A 25096-nucleotide genomic window follows, 5' to 3' on the forward strand; every position below is an offset into this window, starting at 1 on the left:
TTCGAGAAGGCCATTGTTTTTTTTTCCTTTTTCTTCTTTTTTTCGAAATTAAACATACCAAAAAGATATGGTCACTTTCACTTATTTAAATGGAATTATATGAGTTTTTTACATAATATGATTCCTCTAATTATTTTACATATAGAAGTGTTAAGGTAGAATTATTGAAAAATTAATAATTTACAAGATATTATAAAATATCTCATAAAACATTCATTTTTTGATAAATCTATCTTAATATTTTTATATATAGAATAATGAGACAAATCAATTGATGTAAGGAATAGTTACTTAAAAAGTAGTTACTTAAAAAAAAAGATTATATGTAAGTACTTTTTTTAAGACAACTATATGATTTCTTTACATTTTATTTGCCTCATTATGCTAAGCATAAAAGTATTAGGTACCATTATTAAAAAATTAATAATTTACAAAATATTTTATGTTACATGTTGAAATATACCAGAATAAAATATAAAATATCTTGTAAAATATTAATGTTTTGATAATTCTATCTTAATACTTTTATACGCAGAATAATTACACAGAGAAATAATATTATATAAAAAAATCAGTCAAATTCCATTTTAAAAAGTTGAGATAACTTTCATATTTTTTTTGGGCCTCTCCACTTAAAAAAAAATAATATGATCAAAATATCCCCCTCGAAACCGTTTCACTTTCATCTGAAACATTTTTTCAAAAATAAAATATTCAAGATGTTTAATTTAACACCACCCTGCATATATTCTTAATTTTAGATAATATGCAGCAGAAAGTGCCAAGAAAATGAAACTCTGAAACATGAGATACGTATGTTGCTAGAAGATCAATTCTATGTACCTGTATTACGAGCAGAAGGTAATGCATGTCCAGCTATCATTGGGGAACCATTCTCACCAACTAGTCCACTTGTAAGTGTACTTTGTATAAACAAAATTGTTAAAAAAGCATAAATGATATATTTATATTTGAATGATCAATTTTATAAAAGGTGGAATATATTTGTATCATTTTTAGAATTTAAACAGAGATCCTATCAGTCCACGTATAGAAGTAAGAGCATTTGCTGGTCCAATGACTAAAACGCAGGCAGTAGAATTTCGAAAAAAATGGAAAACACCACCACGTATTACCCCTAAAAAAGGACAAAGCGATGTATTCAATATTATGAATAGTCCTGGTATAACTTTGAGATTACAAGATACAGAAAAAGGATTGGAATACGTTGGAAGGTACATATTTGTATGTGCATGCTGTTGCGTGCACGTATACACATATATGCATGCATATGTGCTTGGATATTCAAATCAGAGTTTATTTTACTTATATATATATATATATATATATATATATATATATATATATATATATTGTAAATGCAATGTATGTACACACACACACACACACACACACACACACACACACACACACACACACAAGTGTATAAAAATATATCGAGACGGCAAAATATCTCGAAAATTAAGCATTTTAGGAAAGTGTTTCAGTTAAAAGTTGTAGGATTTCGAAAGATCTATTTACTGGTGCTATCAGTTTTACTTTGGGTGACATCGCCAAGGTCAAGATAAAATTACCTTGAATTTTTTAAATAGGACTCCCTATTTTTTATTGCATATTTTTGTCGCTGATCTGAAGAGCTCTTCAAACCATTATAATAAATTATTTTTTTAGCGAGTATTTTCTGAGTTATAAGGATTGAATTTGATATGCAATTTGACATAAAATATCAAATATCTCATAAATTTCATTTTTTGGCAACTATATCTTAATACTTTTGCGCGCAGAATAATGAAATGAATCAATTGTAAAGAAAATACATGGTTGCTGTTAAAAAAAAATGGAGATTTGCAATATGCAACGTATCCTTTTTGAAAAACAATTATGTATTTTCTTTACATCAACTCAAGACCTTGCCCTGACTTTGGCGACGTCATCCGAGGTTAAACTCATAGCGCTAGTAAATAGATCTTTTGAAATCCTACAACTTTTATCTGAAACACTTTCTTAAAATGCTTAGTTTTTGAGATATTTCGCCGTCCCTTTTTACACACTCGTATACTACTGTGATGAAAAAGTATCAGAACTTGCTCATTTAAACCGCATTTCGAATGAAGATCGTTCTGGAAAATCTTCCACTTCAACAAATGGGCAATATCAAATCACATCAAGGATTTAATGCTTAGTGATCAACGATTGATAATTCGAGCTGATTCAGCAGTTCTTCATCTTCGACGCGTTCTCTGTCGTCTTTGAGCATTTTATACCATTCGAAAATCCTTATCCTTGATATGCACTCACCGAAACATATCCACTATTTCTGCACACAAATTTCGAAGACAAAATTTTATGTAAATTCTTTGCTCAATAAAATTTGACATGTTAAAAATCGCTGAAAATACTTTTTTTTCAGTCATAAAACAAACATTTATTTGTAGACTATGGAAAATAATGACGTGAAATTTTACGCAGAAGTTAGAAACAGTCCAACTAATCTAAAAAAAAATAATTTTTCGATATGTTTGATATTTGTTCGAAATGCACAGTTTAAATGAGCTGATTCTAATATTTTTTTATCACAATAGTACGCATACACATGTGTGCACGCGCGCACACCCTCCCCACACACTCGCGCGTGCATATGTATGTATGTATGTTAGATATTTTAAAGAGTTTAGAAATTATCATTATTATAATAATTGATACAATTAATTATTATATCAATACTTATTACTCAATAATAAATTTTCAAAGAATGAATATTTTCAAACTGTTTCTTATATCATAATCAGAAATGAATAATGCTAATTCAGAGCTGATATAAATTATTAACATGTATAAATATATATTAATAACAAAATTAACAGAAATTCTAAAGTAAACATTTTTTAAACCAAGATTTAGACCATCCTCAATACAATATTATAAATCAAATAGCATTAAATATTATAAAGTCTTGAAGTCTTAAAACTTGACACTTACATTATTAATTCACGCTACTTAAAAGATGCATCAATGTAATAGCCTTTCTTTTTTCAGTTTTATCAATATAAATTTTTCTAACATTGTTAAACTGTTAAGACTTGGATTAATCTTAGATGTTTTGAGAATCACATCTAAGATTAAATTTTTAAGAACTTATAAATTAAGTGGCCTTTGTCTCCATTTGATTTCTAATGAATGAAATAGTTTTCTAATTTAAATTTTCATCGTTGTAATTATAAACAATGCACTAATAATAATATAAATAAATTGTCAAATAAATTACTTAAAATTATTGGATGCATTTAAACATTAAAGATATATATTAACTATGAATTATATATATTATATATATATATATATATATATATATAAAACTGTGACTTATATCATCTTACAGTTCTTGTTAACAATTTATCTATAAAGATGTGTAATATATTTCTCTACTCAATATTTCTCTTAAACATATACAGCGAGTGCGTGCGTGCGTGCGTGCGTGCGTGCGTGCGTGCGTGCGTGCGTGCGTGCGTGCGTGCGTGCGTGCGTGCGTGCGTGCGTGCGTGCGTGCGTGCGTGCGTGCGTGCGTGCGTGCGTGCGTGCGTAAGATCTAGCGCAGTATAGTGTTACGTTCGATAACATTATTTACAATGGTAGACACTAAAGGCTCGCAGAAGCGGAGTGGCGATCGGTAATTATAAAGATAGAGAAAGAAATACCAAGTTCACAGAAGTAGCGATATTTACAGAGATAGCGAGAGATACAAAGCTTGCAGGAATGGAATAGCGATAATTATGGAGATAGCGAGAGATGCACAACTCGCAAGAACGGAGTAGCTTTAAATTATGGATTTTTTTTTTTATGGTTTTTATTTATGGTTGACTTTTTTTCAAAAAATAAGACATCAAGCCATTATTTCTTACAACTTTGTAATTTTTTAATATATTTAAAACCTTTGTAGTTAGACGCCTTTCAATTAAATCGGTATCTGGCAGAATCGGAAGGTCGAAAAATGATCGTTATACAGCGCAAGAGAGAGAGAGAGAGAGAGAGAGAGAGAGAGAGAGAGAGAGAGAGAGAGACTTACAAGCTAACCATGTACACTATATACAAGCCCCAAGCGAGGGTTATCGCGCGCGCGCGCTCAAGCACGTTACCAACACCGGGAGCTCCTGGCTTCGGAGAGATAGCACCTTTTTCCGCGGTAGCGTCAGGAAGTCGAGAAGACCAATGTCGGTAGCACTCTGGCTTCGGAGAGATAGCCCTTCTCCGTGGTCTCGTCAGGATAGAAAGGCTGGGAAGGAAGTCTCGGTCGAGACTCGGAAGCACACTGACGGGAACTGATCTGATGCCAACTCATCAGTTGAGCCCGCTTTTATACCGCTTCCTTACCTCTTATACTTCCCTTACCTCTACGAATCTCCGTGGTGGAAGTAGATCCCCATGATGAGGAATTATACGGGTAGTAGCGCTCAAGGGGTGCCGGGCGGATAGCCGGCCCTAAACTAGTGATGGCACTATCATGTGTCGTTACAAATTATATTTTCATCGTTATATTATTCATTCGTACCGATTTTTATATCTATATAAACATATATTTCGTAATGTGTGTGCTTCGAATTATAAATTATGCTAAGTAATCTTCTCGTGGAGTATTCTTCTCGTACAATTACTTGCAATCATAATTCATGAACTTATAAATGTTTCTAAATTATTATTAATATATCCCTTTTGATAAGCGCATATTTATCATTAATCTTATCGATCTGGCGGATCATTAGACCGATAAGTCAGGGTCACTGTAGGATCCAGCGAATCATTGGCGGGCAGAGTACAATATGTCTCGAATGAAAAATTGAGAAATGTATCTCCAATTACAATCTCTGCTTCTTATGTCATGATTCAGATTGACTGATTATTAATAAAAGGTCTCTATCGAGTTCAAGATTCCGCAGTCTTTGCAGTGATGTGTATGCAGAGTAAGAACGAGAGTAAGAAAGTGAAAAACGAAAGAATAAGCGAGATAGTATGTTTGCTCTTTTTCCGCACGTCCGATTGGTGGTCAACGATGTTGAGTTTCGCGGCGAATTTGACAGTTCGTGATAATTTATTTCGGAGTGTAAGTGATTCATGTTTATGTTGCAGGTAAGTTCTAATAAGAAGCAATATAAATAGTGTCATTTTATATTTTTTACATATCTCCAGTTATCAAAGCTACAAGTGTTCAGATACTATGATTGTGCAACTCTTGATATTATTATATTCTTTAAATTTTTAAATAGTTTTAAAAACATCACATACTAATATTTGTCTGTGCTAAGTATATATATATATATATATATATATATATATATATATATATCTTCATAACTTATAACTTATAATATCTATCTTTATAACTTTATAACTTTCCTATAAAGATATATTCACATATTTTTTACAATTTTCTTCAAATATTGTTATTATCTACATATATTGTAAATTATTCACTATCATATTGTAAATTATTAACTAAAGTTTTAAAATAAAAATAAATTCTATATTGCTTAAATTTAATATATTTGTTATTTATTCTTTAATCTTTAATATTTTATACGAATTACACATTTAAAGATATTAAATTCTCACAGATTTAAAATATAATGTATAAATATTTAGATTTAACACATTATAATGTTCATATCTTAACTAATACTAGATATTAATACTAGATATACAAATAAATTTTATTCAAATAACAATTTAGTTCAATTTAAAAACCTTTTATAATCCTTTATAAAATAAAACTTTATATTCTTTTAATTATTTTCTTATTTCTATTATATCATAAACTACTTTAAGCATACCTCTACTTTAAGCATACCTTTCTTACAACACTTGACATAAAATATTGTCGCATTCACGGCGGATTCACTCGCGAATCGCGTTATACGGGTAAGTCATGCACGAAATGACAACTCTCTTCTTAATAAAAACTGAGAACTTTATTAACGAAGCAATTACAACACCGCGGACATACATCCGTCCGCCTCAAGTCTCCGCGTAACAACAACTACGCTTGACAACCGCTTAATGACCGCGTCGGCAAGGAACGATCTTCAAATTAGTAATCGATGTGAGGGCAGCAGAACACCGCTCGGTCGTAATATTACTCCCCCTCCTCTTCGAAATTATCGTCCCGACAATTCCAGGGAACTCTCTCGCAGAAAAGTCAGTTTCTTCTTCCATGGTGAAGTTCTCAGGGAATCTGTCGGCTTCCTGCTCTGCCCCGAGCTGCTGCTGCGAGTTATCGAGCGCCGAACCAGTCCCAAACTTCACGGAAGTTTCATGCCGCTGCGAGGTCATTTTCCCTCTTCTTTTTTCTTTCCTGATCCTTCATCTTGTGCTTGTGTCTTGCATATTTCTCTCTTGAATCTTCGGACAAGGGGGAGAGATAGATAGTATGTTTTATCCGAAGGGGGAGGGGCAGAACATATTAATTCCACGTATACAGTTTTCAGTGCAAAACAAGGTTCCACTAATGGATTTACCATTTTCACAAAAGATGGGAGAGGGATTGAATTAGATCTTTCGGTAGTAGAGCCTCCCGTAAAGGAGGCAGAACATACTGATTTCACGCACTACACTTTTCAGTGGTGGAGATATAGAGGAAGTATCTTCATCTACGTATGTACTGTATCTAAATATACATTAGCAAATTATGCCTTCAGCACTAATATAAATTATTATATTGTTGAAACTTCTTTTGTTAATAATTTTTTAACAAAGGGCGAGCAACGGCTAAAACTTTTTGTAAGTCACTCAGGATCATGACCTTGTCAAAATCAAAGTTATCGAAGCTGACTCCCCTAAAGGAGAGTTTTCCCTCAACATGCATGCCTGCATTTTGTCATATATATTGCTAGTTTTTGATAATAATATTTTTCTTTGTCGATTATATTGTTACGACCGAGCGGTGTTCCGCTCGGCGCTGCCTTCACATCGATTACTAATTTGAAGATCGTTCCTTGCTGACGCGGTCGTCAAGCGATTGTCAAGCATGATGGTGTTATGCGAAGACTTAAGGCGGACGAACGTGTATCCGCGGTGTTGTAATTGTTTCGTTATTAATTAAAGTTCTCAAATTTTTATTAATTAGAGAGTTGTCATTTCGCGCGCGGCTTACTCATATATAAGGCGATTCGCAAGTGAATCCGCCGTGAACGCGTCATTTTTGGGGGCTCGTCCGAGATCGAACGATTCGATCGGACAAATCCTTAATATGGCGACCAGCGACGGCAGGGACCAACAGCATGATGAAGCGACGAGCGATTCTTGCAGGAAAGAGAAGCTGCGGATCGACTCTGAATGGAAAATTGTTCTTTCAGCGGAGGAACAGGTTAAATGGCGACTGGAGCGTTAAATGCCAGGCCAGTCATTAATTAATTAATTTCTTCTCATTTTTATAAAATAAATTCCGTTTTTTTTTTTAAATTCGCATTTGCGCGGTATTGTAAAAGAAAATGCTTTTACGTTGATTTTTTTTTTTAGCACGGTTTGATTTGTCGAACGGATATGTTTTTCAAGTTTGGCACCAATATCTCGATTTTAGACAGGAGGGAAATCAAATAAATAGAGGGTTAAATAATCTTCATTTTTTTTTGAGTGTCTGTTAGGTAGGACTCGTTTAGATGTGTAAATTCTGTTTCAGAAAGGTTCTAGATTGGATCGTAGTTTTCATCGGAGCCTGTGGGAATGATTGATTGTTCTTTCCGTCCGAAGAAGGAAAAATAATAAGTTTGTAGATATTTTAAAATGTTTTGAAAGAAGTAGATATTCGTTTTCGTTTTCATTTTTGTTTAAGTTTGCTGTTGAATTGGCGTCTATGGCGGGAGATCTTCTTTTCTGAAGTCCAAATATTTGGCTGAAGAATAATTTTAAAAAGTCTGCCTCGCCCTCGGTTTTTTTGAACCGATGATGATTTTTCCGAGGGACTTAGAGCGAATGCCGAGACGGGGACTTGGGGTGACTGTAAAGATGAGAGGTATCCCTACTATCAAAAGATCTAACTGGGAGCGGAACATATTGATTCCACGCATACACATTTCAGTGCAAAAACGAAGTTCTACATGGTTTCTACATTATCATTTTCAACACGAAAGATGGGAGAAGGATTGGATTAGATTAGATCTTTTGGTAGTAGAGCCCCCCCCCCCCGTAGGGAGGACGGAACATACTGATTTCACGCATACACTTTTCAACGTGTAGGCAATGTATTAAGTGTACAAAAAAGTTCTGAACTTTTTTTTGTAAAATTCAATCTTTATTCAAAAACAAACAAAAAAATATTAATCAGCGAAATATTCCCCATTTGCATCAACGACCTTTTTCCATCTTTCGGGTAGCTTGCGAATTCCTTGACGATAGAAGCTCACCGGCTTCGAAGCGATAAAGTCATCAATTTGAATTTTCGTATCTCTTCAAATCTTACGAAATGTGTATCAGCCAAATGATGCTGCAGCGACCAGAATAGATAGTAATCGGAAGGCGCCATGTCTGGGCTATACGCCGCGTGCGGGAGAAGTTCCCAGCCTAACGCAAAGATATGGTCCTGAGTCGCTTTCGCAACATGTAGTCGAGCATTGTCATGAAGCACGATCACTTTACGACGTCCTTGGCCAGTAAATGGCCTCTTTTCTTCTAATGCATCGCTCAAATTGGTCAATTGTTGTTGGTAGCGGTCTGCCGTGATTGTTTCACCCGGTTGTAACAACTCGTAATACAACACACCTTTCTAATCCCACTCAGATACAGAGCAAAACCTTCTTGGTGTGGATATTGGGCTTTGGCGTCGATGTCGAAAGTTGACCAGGGTCAACTTCAATTGTCCGAAGACAACAAAAATCGTCGGCGTGATACTGCACTCACTTTGCTTTCAAAATTCCGGAAAAAAGATTTTCTGCACAAAATCATTACAGGCGATGAAAAGTGGATTCTTTATGATAACCCTAAACATAGAAAATCATAGGTCCCCTATGATTTTCTATGTTTAGGGTTATCATAAAGAATCCACTTTTCATCGCCTGTAATGATTTTGTGCAGAAAATCTTTTTTCCGGAACTTTGAAAGCAAAGTGAGTGCAGTATCACGCCGACGATTTTTGTTGTCTTCGGACAATTCATGCGGAACCCATCTGCCTTCCTTCTGAACCTTTCCCATCGTATGTAAACGTACGGAAATGGTTTGCTGCGTAATGCCAAGCTGTTTTGCAAGCTCCTTTTCAGTTTGCGCAGAGTTTATATCCAGCAGTGCTTGCAATTCGTCCGTTTCAATCTTTTGAGGGCGTCCAGCACGCGGTTCATCTTCAAGACTGAAATCTCCTTGGCGAAATTTTTGATACCATCTTTTACATGTAGTATGACTTACAGCGTTCTCTCCATATGCAGCATAAATCATTGCAGTGGCTTCAGCAGCATTTTTCTTCAGATGAAACGCGAAGTGGATGGAAAATCGAATATGCTCTTTTGTTATTGCCATCGTGAACACTACTGATTTTTGAGGTTATGTGCATCAAACGCTAAACCGTATGGCATTTTAAAAGGCCAAATGTCAACGCTTTAAAACCGCAAAAGGGCGGGAAGATATATAAAATTTAAATTGTTATTTCGGTTATATGAAATCTAAAGCTCAGAACTTTTTTGTACATCTAATATATGTATAGAAGATTTTACCCGATATAGAATAGTAATATATATTGCTATATGTGTATGTTTACATTTATCGCATACTGAAGTTTACACTTCTGTTTTCATTTCTAAGATCAAATACATTCAGAATTCTCACCTGTTTCTAGTGTCATATCAATATATCATAATTGTGTCAGATATGGAATTTTTTGAGTGAGAAGAACGTCGCAATAAAATAAAATGTCCAAGGTGTCAAAATTTATTAGTTCTAATGAATAGTTCCGAAAATCATTTATTTCATTGCATAAAAAATTATTATAAAATTATTAAAAATCGAAAACAACGAAGGGTTGTGTGCAATTTCAAAATTAGTGCGTTTCATGGTACCTAGTTCGAATAAATACATATGGATCTATACAAAGTTTGTCGCTTTATTGTCTACTTTCTAATGCTGCAGCTACCACGATACAAAATCTTGAAAACAGAATTAGAATTAAATGATAAAGCTGTAGTTGATTGGGCAAATTTTTGTCGAAAAGTAAGTAATATATTATTAATATATTTATTTTTTTTTATTCGTAAGTAATGTTATGCGTTTGTTCTTTAAATAAACTCCAGTTACTTCAACAATGGATTGAAAATAAACAAAAGCCAATTGGTGGAATGGGTAAAATTGTTGAATTAGATGAAACAAATAGAAGAGAAAATACAATACTGGACGCATAATTCGAAGACAGTGAGTTTTTGGTGGCATTGAGCGCAGCAAAGAAGTCTTCATTTTACCTGTATCAAATCGATCTACTAAGATATTTTCATCAATTATATTCTTCCTGGGCCCATTATCTATACAGACAAATGGCGAACATATGACACTTTATCTAATAAATAAAAATTATACACATAAATAAAAATTATACACATCAAACGGTGAACCATTCGACAAATTTTGTAGATCCAGAAACTGTACACACACAAAACATTGAAAGATAGTGGAGAGATATGCGGACACATATTTCTCATTATGATACACGTGATTACCGTTTAATAATTATTTAGCAGAATTTTTATTTAAAAGAAGATACAATTATGATGACCGAATTGAAGCTTTTTTTAAAATAATGAGTTTAATATACCCATTAGACCATTTAAATATTGAATAAAACTTTGTTCACACATCAATTATTTTTTTTATTATAATCCTCCATGCAATTCCTAAGTTGAAATTAAAATTTGAGTAGGATGGATCACTGAGTGGGGTGGACCGGAGATTTGTACACGTGAAAATTACCAAGAAATTATCTCCAAATGTGGAGTTGAACATATTTTTATTTTGTCAACTTTTTATGATTATAACTTTTTAGAGAAGAGCGAGCGACGACTAAAACTTTTTGAAGATCACTCAAGATCATGACCTTGACATGAACATATGTCAAGGTCAAGGTCATCGGAGCTGACTTCCCTAAAGGGGTTTTATTATAGTATTTTACATTGTTTGAAAAAAATATTAATCCTATAAAATATATATGACAAAATTAAAACGGTCAAATCACATGGTGTCTACATAAATTTATGTGCCATAATCTGTTATTTTGCAGGTAAATTCTAAGAAGCAATATAAATATTGTCATTTTGATATTGTCCTTTTTTTACATAGGCGTTTATGCTTTTTTTCAAAAATCAAAGCTAGACGTATTCAGGTACTATAGTCTGTGCAGATTGTTGTGCAACTCTTGACCATATTATGATATATTTGTTTAAACAATATATCAAAAAGATAAATTTAATAACTATTAAATAACTAATAAAACTGAATTATCTTTTCAATGAAATTGTATTAATAAAAGTATAAAAAAAACATATTGCACTTGTACTAAAATTACATGTATCATACATTTTCAGGATATTAAAAAAAAAAATTGTAAAGCAACACCTGAAATACTTCAACAAATCTTAAGTAAATTAAGAAAAAATAATAAACATTAGAAAAAGCACAAACATATACATACGTAAAAATACAATACAATGAAAAATATATTTATTCAAAATGACAGTATTCATGCTTAAAACTTATTTATATAAGATATCTATTATCTTATATATTACTTATATAAGATAGTAGATTATGTCACACAAACATCACTTACACTCCGAAACGAACTATCAGCAATTATCAAATTCGCTGCGAAACTCAACGACATTGTCGACCGCCAATCGGACGCGTGGAAAAAGAGAAATATGCTATCTCTCACTCGTTCTCTATTCTATTTACTCTCGTTATGCTTATTATAGAAAAAAAACGTCAAGTATAAAAGTGTCAAGATATGTTTTTCGAATATAGAAAGATGATTAATATTACAAAATGTCTGATATCATATCTATAAAATTACCATTCTGTAAAAATGTCTATCACTATAAAATTATCTTTTTACAAAAAGGTAAAAAAAGGATGTCAAGTATAGTAAGATTTATCTAAATCGCATTTATTTAAGTATTCAAGATCATAAAAAAATAGAAATAAAATCTAAGTATATTTTTAAGTATATTACATCTAAGTATATTTTTAAGAGTTTTCCTATTTAAACCTAAGTGTTTTATTATAATCTTATTAAATTCAAATAGTATTTAATACTCAAACCTAATATTTATATCATTTATATAAAAGATTTGAATATTAAAAATGTGGCGCCAAGTTATAATCTTATTATCTCGAAAGTTAAATGTACAATTGCTTTTAAGAAATGTAAATTAATGATTCGTATCTTCGTATTCTCATTGAAATCTTCTTATTCTAAAACCCAAGTGATAGTAGCTTTAAATCTTTTTCAAAATTATAAAAATATAAAATTGCATTTAACCTAATTTAATTCAAATGATATACATATGATATAAATACATATATATTTGAATCGAATGGAAAATTTAATTACAAAGAATTAAAGCGGTAACATTAAAGTAATAAGAATACAATTTCTTGCACATAATATACGTTATCATATTACTTTATAACAAATAAACTTAATCTTATATCAATCTTATATTAAACTTATATTGCTCGAACAATATACACATAGTGGTCATTCTTAGTGCTGTCGCAATGTTCCTTAAATCTTGTCATTATTTTTTTAAATAAAAATTTCTCATTTTTACTTTGTTATTATTTCAATCAAGGTCTAGCAGCGTCAAGTTTTTTTTACATAATTTTTTTATTTAAATTAAATTTTCCATTCGATTCAAATATACATGTATTTAAAAATTCTTTACAGAAGGATACGCCGGAATATTATATGTACATATTATATGTTTGTACATATTATATTGAGATAGAATGAAAATTACTATCACTTGTGTTAGATACATATCATTTGAGTTAAATTAGGTTAAATGCAATTTTATGATATCATAATTTTGAAAAAGAATTAAAGTTACTGTGTTTTAAAATAAGAAGATTTCAATGAGAATACAAAGATACGAATCATTGATTGATTTACATTTTTTAAAAGCAATTGTACATTTAACTTTCGAGGTAATGGGACTATAACTTAGCGCCACTTTTTTTATATCAAATTTTTTATGTAAATAATATATAATACATATTAGTTAAGTTAAACGCAATTTTATGATATCATTATTCTTTAAAAAGAAATAAAACTACTATCACTTGGGTTTTAGAATAAGAAGATTTCAATGGGAATACAAAGATACGAATCATTGATTTACATTCTTAAAAGCAATTGTACAACTTTCGAGGTAATAAGACTATAACTTTGCGCCACTTTTTGGCGTACTTTGTTTCGTGATATTCCAGATAGCAAAATGCTAGCAGTATACCAGCAATATGTAAGCAATATAAACTTGATCATAACTTCGCAGTAAATTCCAAGCTGCTTTTCCATTAAGCTTAATTTTTTGCGGCATAACTTGCCAATATAAAATGACGATAAAAATGTAACAAAAATCGAACATTGCTATCTCATTGTAATAACAAATATGTACAAATATTAGGCAAAGTCTGCCATATCAAACTGATAGCAAAAACATATCAAAAATCGAGCACAATGTGCCATCACAATGTGACGGTAAAATTGCGGCAGATCATATAGGGCACGATCTGCTTTATTAGCTGTTGTAGACAAAAAACGCAACAGAAATCAAGTGGGATCTGTTGATATAACCTGCTGGCAAATTAGCAATAGAAATTGAACAAATTCTGCTATTTTATAAATATTTAAATTGTTATTATTAAACATTGCATTACTAAAAAATTTTGAAAAGTAATGCTTCTATTACTTTTTCTATCTCTTATTTTAAAAGAATAATTTTAATTATTAATGATGAAATTAATATATTGTATATAGCATAAATAAATTATGGAAGTTTTTTAAAAATATAAGGTATATCATGTCTTTTGATTTTTGTATAATGTATCAAATATTACATTGTATTTTATCTAATTTTTCTATTACTACACTTATTAACTTCTTTGTTGTAAAAGGACAATTATGTTTTGCATCATGTGTATATACGAAAAATAATAGCATAAAAAATGCAGATATAAATAATAAATGCATATTTCAATTTTGATTTCGCTTATAAAAAGATAATTTAATAAATTTTATATGCGAGAAATGGACGCAATTTGGACGCAGTAGTTTTGCAAATATTGTGTTTAATGACAACACAGAGTTTTGTTCGATTTTTGTTATTGATTTGCCGACAGATTATGTCAACAGGTCCTATTCGATTTCTGTCACAATTCTGCCGTGACAGCACACTGTTAATTTTTGCTGCGTTTTTATCTACAACAGCTAATAAAGCAGATTGTGCTTTACATCTGTCGTAACTTCGCCGTCACGTCATAAGCACACACTATGCTTGATTTTTGTTGCCAGATTTTTTATTACATTTTTACAATATCTTGGCAGCATGTCATGCTTAATTCTGAAATATTTTCTGTTTATATGTTGTGCCAACACAGATTGCTGCAATTCTGTTTTCTTTATGATGACAAATTGTTCAATCTTTACAGCATTTTTCTAGTATGTTATGACGCAAAGTTTCCTCAATATTTGTTAGGGTGAGGTATTCAAAGACGATATCCGTGTTACGAAAAACAGAATATATATATTATAAAAGAAAAGATTTACATGCGTGGCGCACTCGAATGACTCACAAGTTAGAGAGGGAAGAGTCTCAAGACAAAAAAGAACTTAAAGTGTATAAACAGTACCATCATTAGAAAAACAAAGATTCCGGATTATAATAAAAGTATTGTCAACTTCTACACTTCCCCTTAAGCAGGAATTTAATTACCGTTAAATGTATTCTTTGATTCTTAGACTATTTAGACATTTGAAATGCTTCACTTTACATAAACCTTTGGTCAATACATCTGCTTCCATTTGCTCGGAAGGCAGATACTCTAATATAAGTTATAAGATATAAGTCCTCTTTTAATTGCGAACAAAATGATAACGAATGTCTATATGCTTTGTTCTTGCATGATACACAGGATTCCTGCTCAGTTTTAAAGTTTTCTGATTGTCATTATATAACTTTACAGAATTTTCAATTCCCAATTCTTCAATAAATTCCCATAAGTAATTCCTTCTTTTATTGCTTCATTTAGGCCCATATACTCGGTACTTGAGAGAACTACGGTATATTGTTTTCTGGAGGCCCAGTTTACGGTATTGCTCCCTAATTTAAATGAATATCCTGTAAAGAAACGTTGATCCTCTACACAATTGCCTCAGTCTGCATCCACAAAGCCCATGAGCCCTTTCCACTTTTCGTGAATATCAGCTTATAATTGATCGTTCCTTTAGATACCTCAAAATCCGCTTTGCGGCTGTCTGCATGTCATCATACCAGACTAAATAAAAAGGGAAGGTGTGCGTCACGGCGGGGCCTGACCACGAACCAGTCGTGAAAAACTCGTAATCATTTTGCGAAAAAATACCACTTCAGCCAGGAATCGAACCTGGATCTCCTGCTTATCGGGTAGGCATCTTATCCTTTCGATTACAGAGACATATGATGATATTTATCGCAAATAACGTGTTTAGAGTAACATGTCAATAATACAATGATACACACACACACACACACACACACACACACACACACACACACACACACACACACACACACACACACACACACATATATCACAATATATATAAATGTATATGTATATCTTTCTCGAATCCCCACGACCGGTACTCCAAAGCGGTACTCCAATGTTGGTCTCTCTCATTGAATTGACTCAGGAATGCAACGGAGATCTGGTCTCTTACTCACTGCAAGATACATTAAACATCTAATCAATTCTTTATAAGAGTATTTTTTTCATCATCTGTACCGATAGTTCCTCTGGTTTTCTTAATTTTTTGCTACAGTCGAATAGCATGGACACTGTATTTGAGTTGTTCATTCCAAATCGCTTCAATGTTTCTTCGATATATTGTTGTTGTAATATATTGTTTTGATCTCTCCCTTGTTCTGCTCAAATTGGATTCCCAGACAACAGCGTACTTTTCCAATGTCTTGTATCTCAAAAACTTTCATCAACTTCTGTTTAATTTCATTAATCCAACATAAACTCTGACGCAATTAAAACATCTACATATAGTACGACTAGCATTATACAATCTCTTCATTTGGCAATATATATATATACAAGGATCTGTGTTCAAAGACTTCAGTCCAACTTCACGTAGTATTATCGAATTTTACATTCCATTATCGGCTGGTTTATTTCAGCCCGTACAATGCCTTTTTTAATTTACACACTTGATTTCTTCTTTTAATTCTTTGGAGCATTTCTGATGTTCTTTCACGCATTTTATTTTTTTCATCTAAGTTTCCATTCGAAATCATGTCTTTCAAGGTTTCTTCAAATAAATTAGGTATATTTCTCTAGATATATTTCTTCATTTATGTCACCATTCAGGAACGCGGTAGCCACATCCAATTGGTGCACCTGCATCATGTCGAAGCACATATGTAAGAAACAATCACTGTCAAGACACCAATTTGTACTTCCTTCACTGCAGTTTGTGTCGAGTCCTACGTGCACTGTCTTTTCCTGTCCTTGAACAAAAAACATATTCTCTCTGCTAGTTTTAGCCGTTTGTTTTCTTTCTCTTTGCATTCATACGATTTGTGTCCCAGTCGATTACATGGAGTCTAGAGACGATTTATCAATTCTGCTGTACTTCAGAATAAGATTTTGGAATTTGTTGAGTCAATAAAGAAAGAAGAATCAAATGCGTTGATGATTTATAAAAATTATCACAGGAAACTCAAGAAAAGAGACGACAACAGAAAAAGTCATAATTCAGGTGATATCGATTACATCGGTAACATGTAACGCCCTGTTGAGGCTACTATTCCAGAAATTATTGATAAAATCCATGATATGATAATGGATGAAGAATCAAGGTGCGTGAGATTGCCAGTGCTGTGAACATCTCAAGTGAACATAATATTTTGCATCAACATTATGAAAAAGTTATCTGCAAATGGGTGCCGCGATTGCTCACAATTGACCAAAAACCAATCATGAAGTGTTCCAAATCACCATCAAGAAAAAAAAAAAAAAAAAAAAAAAGAATACATGTATATATGTATATTGTAATATATATATATATATATATATATATATATATATATATATATATGTGTGTGTGTGTGTGTGTCATTGTATTGTTGACGTGTTATTCTAAACACGTTATTTGCGAATAAATATCATCACATGCCTCCCTTCGCCGCACACCCTCCCTTCTCATTTGAAATCATGAAGTGTTCCAAGCTGCATGTTTGCAGCTGTTCCAGCGGAATTTACAGGATTTTAGGCGTTGTTTCGTCACTGTGGACGAAACATGGATACACCATTACACGCCTGATACCAAAGAACAATCCAAACAATGGGTGGCCAACGGGGAATCTGCACCAAAGAAAGCGAAGACCATTTCTTTGGCCGGGAAGATTATGGCGACTGTCTTTTGGGATTCACAAGGAATAATATTCATCAACTATATAGAAAAGGATAAAACTATTAGAAGTGAATATTATTCATTGTTATTGGACTGTTTGAAAACCGAGTTGCAAGAAAAACGTCCACGATCGAATCACAACAAAGTCCTCTTCTATCATGACAACGCACCAGCTCACTCTTCCGGAGTTGTGACCGCAAAATTGATGCAGTTACAATTCCAACATCCCCCCTATTCTCCAGATTTGGCTCCCTCGGATTATTACTTCCCCAATGCGAAGAAATGGCTAGCGGGAAGGAGATTTCATTCAAACGAGGAGATGATTGCGGAAACGAATGCCTATTTTGCACAGTTGGACCAATCATATTTTTTGGAAGGGATCAACAAACTGAAGCAGCGTTGGACGAAGTGTATAAGCCTAAAAGAAGACTACGTTGAAAAATAAAAAAGGTTTATCCCGAAAAATTAAGTAGTTTTCATTTTTGCACGGACTTTTCAAACCACTCTCTTATGTGTATAAAACGAAATCCAGTCTATAAAGTGATCTCAGATTTGAAATTAATGTTAAAGAAATGGAAATAATAATGAAAGTTAGTTTCTAATGCAATCCATAATATATAAACTTAATGCTTAATAATAAACTTAATCCATAATAATAAACTTAATGCTTCTAATATAATATTCCTATGAACATACCTAAAATATACAAACCGGGTAACCTACTACATATCGTAATTTCCTCTATGGGAAGCCTCCCCTATAACTTAACTGTGTACTTAAGGCTATAGCACACAAAAAAATGTAAGCAGTAAAATTTAAGCAGTAAGCGAATCAGCCAATTACAATCGAAAATGTAAAGCAGTAATCCACAACATTTCTTTACTGTTTAAGTTTTACTGCTTAAGTTTTTTTGTGTGCCTCGGCCCTTATATATCATTCATGCTAGTCTGTTAGATAATTTCAGAATAGTTTTCATTTAATTAAAAAATTATGAAATTTAAAAATTCTATATGATAACATTCTCATTTCCCTGGATGTTGATTTTATTATTTACAAATGTATTGGTAAAATAGTACTTATTGAATGTTTTGATAGATGAATATCATATAAAAAATACAAGTTTTAAAATGGAAATTCTCCCTAAAGCAGAATTTGAGTGCAGTTAGGCTTGTACTTAATTTCATTTTTTTTTTTCTTTCAACAGACTAAGTAGATTTTCTTGTTAATTTGATAATAACTGATTTAGACCTACAAGACTTAGACTCACTTAGACTCTATTAGCATCCTTTCTTTTATGCCTGCGCTTTAAATACATAGATGATGTAGTAATCTCAGCACATGTGTCACAGACCAATATATTGCTCAATATTTTCAATTCTTACCATCCAAAATTAAAGTTTACGTTAGAAATTGGAAGATAAACATTGAATTTTCTTTATGTCAAGCTAATTAAAAAACAAAACTTTCATTCACAATTAATAGCAAAAACCTTATTATTATTCTATTAATATTACTCTCATTTTTTCTTGCAGAAAATACAATAATTAGCTTAATTGATAGGGTCCTCATATTCTTATATGCTCCATAAAAAGTTTTAATAGATTTATTAACATTTTATTAATTAACAAATATCCTTTGGACATCATTTTTAATAATATTAAAAAGGATTACATAACAAATTAATATATTATATAACAAATTAGAATAGTTTAATAATATGAATGTTAATGTACATACATAATAAACAAGATGAGAAGAGATTTTTTTATTATACCTAGATTTTTTACTATTCCGTTCATTAATAGGATATCTGAAACTCAAAAACTTCTTCGAGTATTCTACAATACGCGTAACAGGTTTGAATAAATTAAGATTCATCAATATAGAAAAATAAATTTCCGAAAAGTTCATATTTCAAATAATATACAAAATTAACTGCAATGAATATGATGCATCATATATAGAACAGATTAGTAGACTATTGAAAACCAGATTTAGTGAGCATAAGAATCATATAAATAGAAATACTAATCAACTATATATGTTGTTATGTATACTTGTAAAATTAATTTAGAAGAAACGAAGAATTAATGTAGAAAAAGTAATCTTAGTTATTCTGAAACATAGAATCAATAGATCGTATAAATTTGGAATGGAGTAGAAATTTTAGAAAAATAAAAGACTGATTTTGAAAATATATATCTGTAAACAAAAGCAAGTTCTCGATTTACAAATAAATCGTTCTTGAGCTATTACCAAACTATTTACAAAAAAAAAAGAATGACATTTCTTATTACAATTACTTATGTTTAAACACTTCTTACTTTTCAATTGTTTTGAAAGATTTTGAAAGAAGAACATTTAGAATTATTCATATCAGATCTATTATATTGTGTGTATGTGTACGTGTGTACAAGTTTATAGTATTTCATACTTTTTAAATTGTAAATTTAACATTTGACATTAGAAATTATTAATATATAATTCTTTATTTATATGATAGAGATTAGAGATAGAGAGTACTGAAACTATTTCAGCCTAAGCTTATTTAACACAAGACAAAATGTTAATCATCTGACATTTAATTTAATTTCAGAAATACTTAAGAGAAACGTTATTTGCATTAATATATTTTTTTACGATTAATAAAATGAATAAAATGATTCTAAATGTCAAGTCTTAAGACTTTATAATATACAGTGTTATTTGATTTATAATATTGTATTGAGGATAATCCGAATCTTGGAATCGAAACATTTACTTTGCAATTTCTGTTAATTTTGTTATTAATATATGCTTATATAGCTAATAACTTGCGTCAGCTCTGAATTGACATCTGTTTCGATTTAATTCTTTGAGCCTAATTCTTGTTTATTTCATTTTTATATCATATTTATTACAATAAAAATAATAAAATATTGTGGCTTTTTTTAATACTTGATATTTTTCTAGAGATCTTGCTAAAGAATATCAAGTACCTTGGAAGGAATATTGGTCGTTTTTAAAAGATTTCGTTGATTTTCGAACTGATGAAGGATTAACAAAGTTTGAAAAATATTTAGAACAAAGATTTAAGGATAAACAGGAACAATTATTTTATTCTATGGTACAAAATACATCAAATAATGCATTTTTAACGTTTAAATATTCAATTCTTATAATATCTAATTTCTTTTAGAGAAACTTAATTACTAATGCGAATATATCAACATATGATGAAGATAAATCAACAAATTGCCAACAAATATCAAAAGAGATAAATGCCAGTAACGATATACAATATTTATGTGATAAATTCGTATGTATGCGCTCATTAACTGCTGAGCTTGACAATATTGACGGAGATACAGGTATTTGTATATACTTGTGTTGTGCGTATATATGAGTATATATATATATGTGTATGTTTATATTTGTATGTACGTATGTGCGTATGTATATGCGTACATGCATGCGTAAGCAAACGTGCACGAACATACATATATGTGTATTTTCTTATATTTTATAAAAAATAATTTATATAAGAACGTTTTCTGTTCAAAATATTTAAATTAAATGAGACATCTTATATGCATGCATGGGGTTTGTTTTTTATTAAGGCCGCATTAAGGCTGCACTAGAACTGAACTGAATTAGTGCAAGCCAGAACTGACGAGCAGTTAAGAAATAGAAAATGATTTAGTGCAAGAAAGAAATGGCGTCCCATATTATCTGTGGAAATATTAGATTCGTCTTCTGATGAAAACAAATCACTCATTAAAAATTACTTATTAATTATTTATTCAATAAAGTATGATTTTTATGTTATTTTATGCTCTATATTGAAATGTAAATATTAAAGTCTTTTAGGTTTTAAGAGAAATTTTTATTTTCACATAGTTATTGTTTAAATATGACTTAGTTATGACTGTAAATACTAAATTTAGATGGACAATCTTAATACCTTCGGAGATATGTAACGTATCCATTTTAATTTACGAGAATATTTCCTGCGCTGTCTCTTTTTATAATTGCTATTTCTTTATTGTTTGTCATTTCTATTTTTTCTTCCTCTAATTATTTTCTTCATATACATTTTGGGTAATATATATAGTAATGCCAGACAGAGGCGAAAGGAATATTGTGCAAAAGTCCGATTTATCAAAATGTCTTTTAAAAATTTTCTTTTATTCGTGATTTAAGAACATGTCTAAGTACACGTTGGTGTCCGTCGGTCGAATGTCCCGTCCGTTATTCCATATCAATTCTCTTCCCTATACTTTTCTCCTTCGAGATTATTCTTAAATAATAAGTATTTTAATTCTTACAAACAAATACAGTTTCGAAGGAAAACCTGTTTGCTATTGTTTGTCTATTGTCTGGATCGTTAAACGTTTTGAATTATATTTTTCAACCCGCAGGAATTCGGTATTACAAAGACTTGAAAATAACGATCATAGAATATACAAGGTGTCCCAGAATTGAGGTATGAACCGTAGAGGGAATGTAGAAAAAATCAAGGGAAATAAAAAAGTCTAATATCATTTTGTGATATTCGTTCTAATTTTCGAGTTATAAAATAAAATATCTAAACCAATGAGTGATGACGCCGCGCTATAGTACGGCCTACTACTCCTAGCTTACGGGCGCGCGGCGCGCGGTGAGAAGGAGGGAGAGAGGTAAGACCGTCCGCTGTTCAGGCGGCGACACGTCACCTCCCTTTTACCGCGCGCCGCGCGCCCGTAAGCTAGGAGCAGTAGGCCGTACTATAGCGCGGCATCACCACTCATTGGTTCGGATATTTTATTTTACAATTCGAAAATTAGAGCGAACAAAATGGTATTAGACTTTTTTGTTCCCCTTGATTTCTTTTACATTCCCACTGCGGCTCGCTCCCCAGTTCTGGGACACCCTGTACGAGGGTAGTCTGAAAAGTTTTGAGCCTTAACATGAAGATGACGTTACTCGTCAAAACCATTCTAGTACTACAATAGTATATGCTTTGAAAGATTTTTGTGAAAATTTCAGCTATTTTGAACGCTCAGTTGTTGTTTGACAGTCATTTGTATCAGTCGATGTCAGTGTTTTTGTAAAAATGGAAAAAATTGAATATCGTGCCGTGATTAAATTCTTACATTTGAAAGGCAATACGCCTGCGCAAATTAAAATCGAGTTGGACGCTGTTTACGAGGACTCTGCCCCATCATTTGCCACCGTAAAAAGATGGGCAGCTGAATTTAAACGTGCTAGCTTGGCTGATGAGCGTTCGGGACGGCCAAAAACTGCGACCACCGCTGATAACATCGAAAATGTTCACCAAATGACTGGACGACCGTCGAATCAAGGTTAGAGAGATAGCAGAGGCTATGGGCATATCGAAAGAACGCGTTTGTCATATATTGACTGAAGAATTGGATATGCGCAAGCTATCCGTGCGTTGGGTGCCACGCTTGTTCACTGGACCAAAAACGAATTCGAATGAACATTTTCAAAGCCCTGTTGGAGCGGTCAAGCGAAACGAGTCAGATTTTTTGCGTCGATTCATAACTGTAGATGAAATTTCCACCACTCTAGAGACAAAAGAACAGTCAAAACAGTGAACTGCAAAGGGTGAATCTGCTCCGAAAAAGCAGACGGTTCCATCAGCTGGGAAGGTAATGGCGACTATTTTTTGGGATAGTCACGGAATTGTGTGTATCGATTATCTTGAAAAAGGTAAAACAATAACGAGAGCGTATTACGCATTATTACTTGATAAGCTGAAGGCAGAAATTGCAAAAAACAGCCGCATTTGAAGAAGAAGAAAGTGCTGTTCCATCAAGACAACGCACCTGCTCACACTTCGGCGGTCGCCATGGCCAAAATTCACGAACTGCACTTCGAATTGGTTGACCACCCACCGTATTCACCAGATCTGGCCCCCAGCGACTTTTTCCTGTTTCCTAAGCTTAAAGTTTCGCTTGGAGGACAAAGATTTTCATTGAACGAGATCATCGCATACGTAAACGCCTATTTTGCGGAACAAGACGCCAACTACTATTTGGAGGAGTTAAAGAGGTTAGAGGGGAAAAGTGTATTGACTTAAAAGGAGATTATATTGAAAAATAAAACTATATTTGACCGAAAAAATACTTATTTCTATGTTAGGCTCAAAACTTTTCAGACTACCATCGTATATCTAGTTCCGAACAATACAAAAAGAAATTATTACAAGAGAATATAGAAAATAAATCTATTCAATTGAGCTGATATCGGATATGAATACATGCAACGTCTTCGTATTTGCGTGCGATTCTCTGAGAATAAATAATTCGGCGAAATCTAAGTACTGCCGCATGAAAAAATGTGGCCGTGAGAGTTATGACGAATAATCGCCACAACATAAATCAAATTTTAATATCAAATCTTTGTAATAAAAAAGAATAATTTCAAAAAAATTTTCAAGCATTTGTAAGACATTAAACAGTGAGTCTAAATTTAAAAACGGATATGTAATATTTATATATAATATTATTAATTATTATGCATTAGCGTCCGAATTTCTAATCTACAAATTTAATATTTAATGAATATTTTTTTGAACAGTGAATGCCGATAATTTTAACTTGCATATCTCAAGTACTATGTATTAAAATATATAAACAATATCAATGAGATACTGAAATTTATACTCTAAGAAAGTTTCTACTTTCATATTTACTGATTAATCTTATGATGTTCAAAATTACCGCTACTGATTGAATTTCGTTTATTCTGCACTGCTTGCACCGACTCTAAACCTATTGCTGCCAGTTCAGTGAACTCGTACACTGAGTTCTGTTACACTGTATAACGGTATGTCCCTGCGCGTTTGGTTTATTCTACGGTACGGACGCGGGGACGTGCGCTCGGAGTATGCTCGTCGGATGCCGGGTTTGTGAGAAGATTGCAGTGGCCGGATTTTAACTGTTTTATAATGATTTCGTTATAAATATAAATGATACGAGAGACGACAACGAGTGACCGCGCCTCTTGCAGTGCGGTCACTCGTTGTCTCTCGCTCGTCGCTTTGCGATGTTCGTAACGCGATTGGATTGATGATGCGACGGATGACGGCGGTCTAATCGTGGTCGTATCGGTGATGCGTTGCTAGGCAACCGGGCCTGCGCGTGGCTGAGTGTTCGGACGCGTGGGTTGCTAGGCAACAGTCGATGCTAGCCGTGACACGCGTGGTGGCGGATGTCGCTGGAAAGTCTGAGAATGCTCCAACTTTCGAATACGCCGGAGTACTGAAATCGCGCGCGCCCGATATTCCGTAAGAAAGTCCGAGAACACTCCGACTTTCTGGATGGGATGAAACGGAAATACTGAGAACGCTCGGTATTGTCGTGGGGAGAAAAATCCGAGAACACTCCGATTTTTCGAGAAGGAAAGAATAAGAATACGGAGAACGCTCGGTATTCTTTGTGAGAATCTTTC

The 25096-nt window shown here is 32.5% G+C and overlaps 1 protein-coding gene across 5 annotated transcripts in view; it reads left to right on the plus strand.

Annotated features, from left to right (window-relative positions):
- Ankle2 (ankyrin repeat and LEM domain-containing protein 2) overlaps positions 1-25096 on the plus strand; it is a 53462-nt gene that overhangs the window by 15901 nt on the left and 12465 nt on the right. For all 5 annotated transcript variants that reach the window (XM_089085266.1, XM_089085267.1, XM_089085268.1 and 2 more), the window contains 4 exons: positions 762-914; positions 1021-1235; positions 20612-20765; positions 20838-21009. In XM_089085266.1, the coding sequence (XP_088941392.1) occupies positions 762-914; positions 1021-1235; positions 20612-20765; positions 20838-21009 (694 nt within the window). The remainder of the gene's footprint in view (positions 1-761; positions 915-1020; positions 1236-20611; positions 20766-20837; positions 21010-25096) is intronic.

This window comes from Pogonomyrmex barbatus, unplaced genomic scaffold (genome assembly GCF_055798465.1).
Source record: "Pogonomyrmex barbatus isolate J1 unplaced genomic scaffold, ASM5579846v1 scaffold1, whole genome shotgun sequence".
Classification (NCBI taxonomy): domain Eukaryota; kingdom Metazoa; phylum Arthropoda; class Insecta; order Hymenoptera; family Formicidae; genus Pogonomyrmex; species Pogonomyrmex barbatus.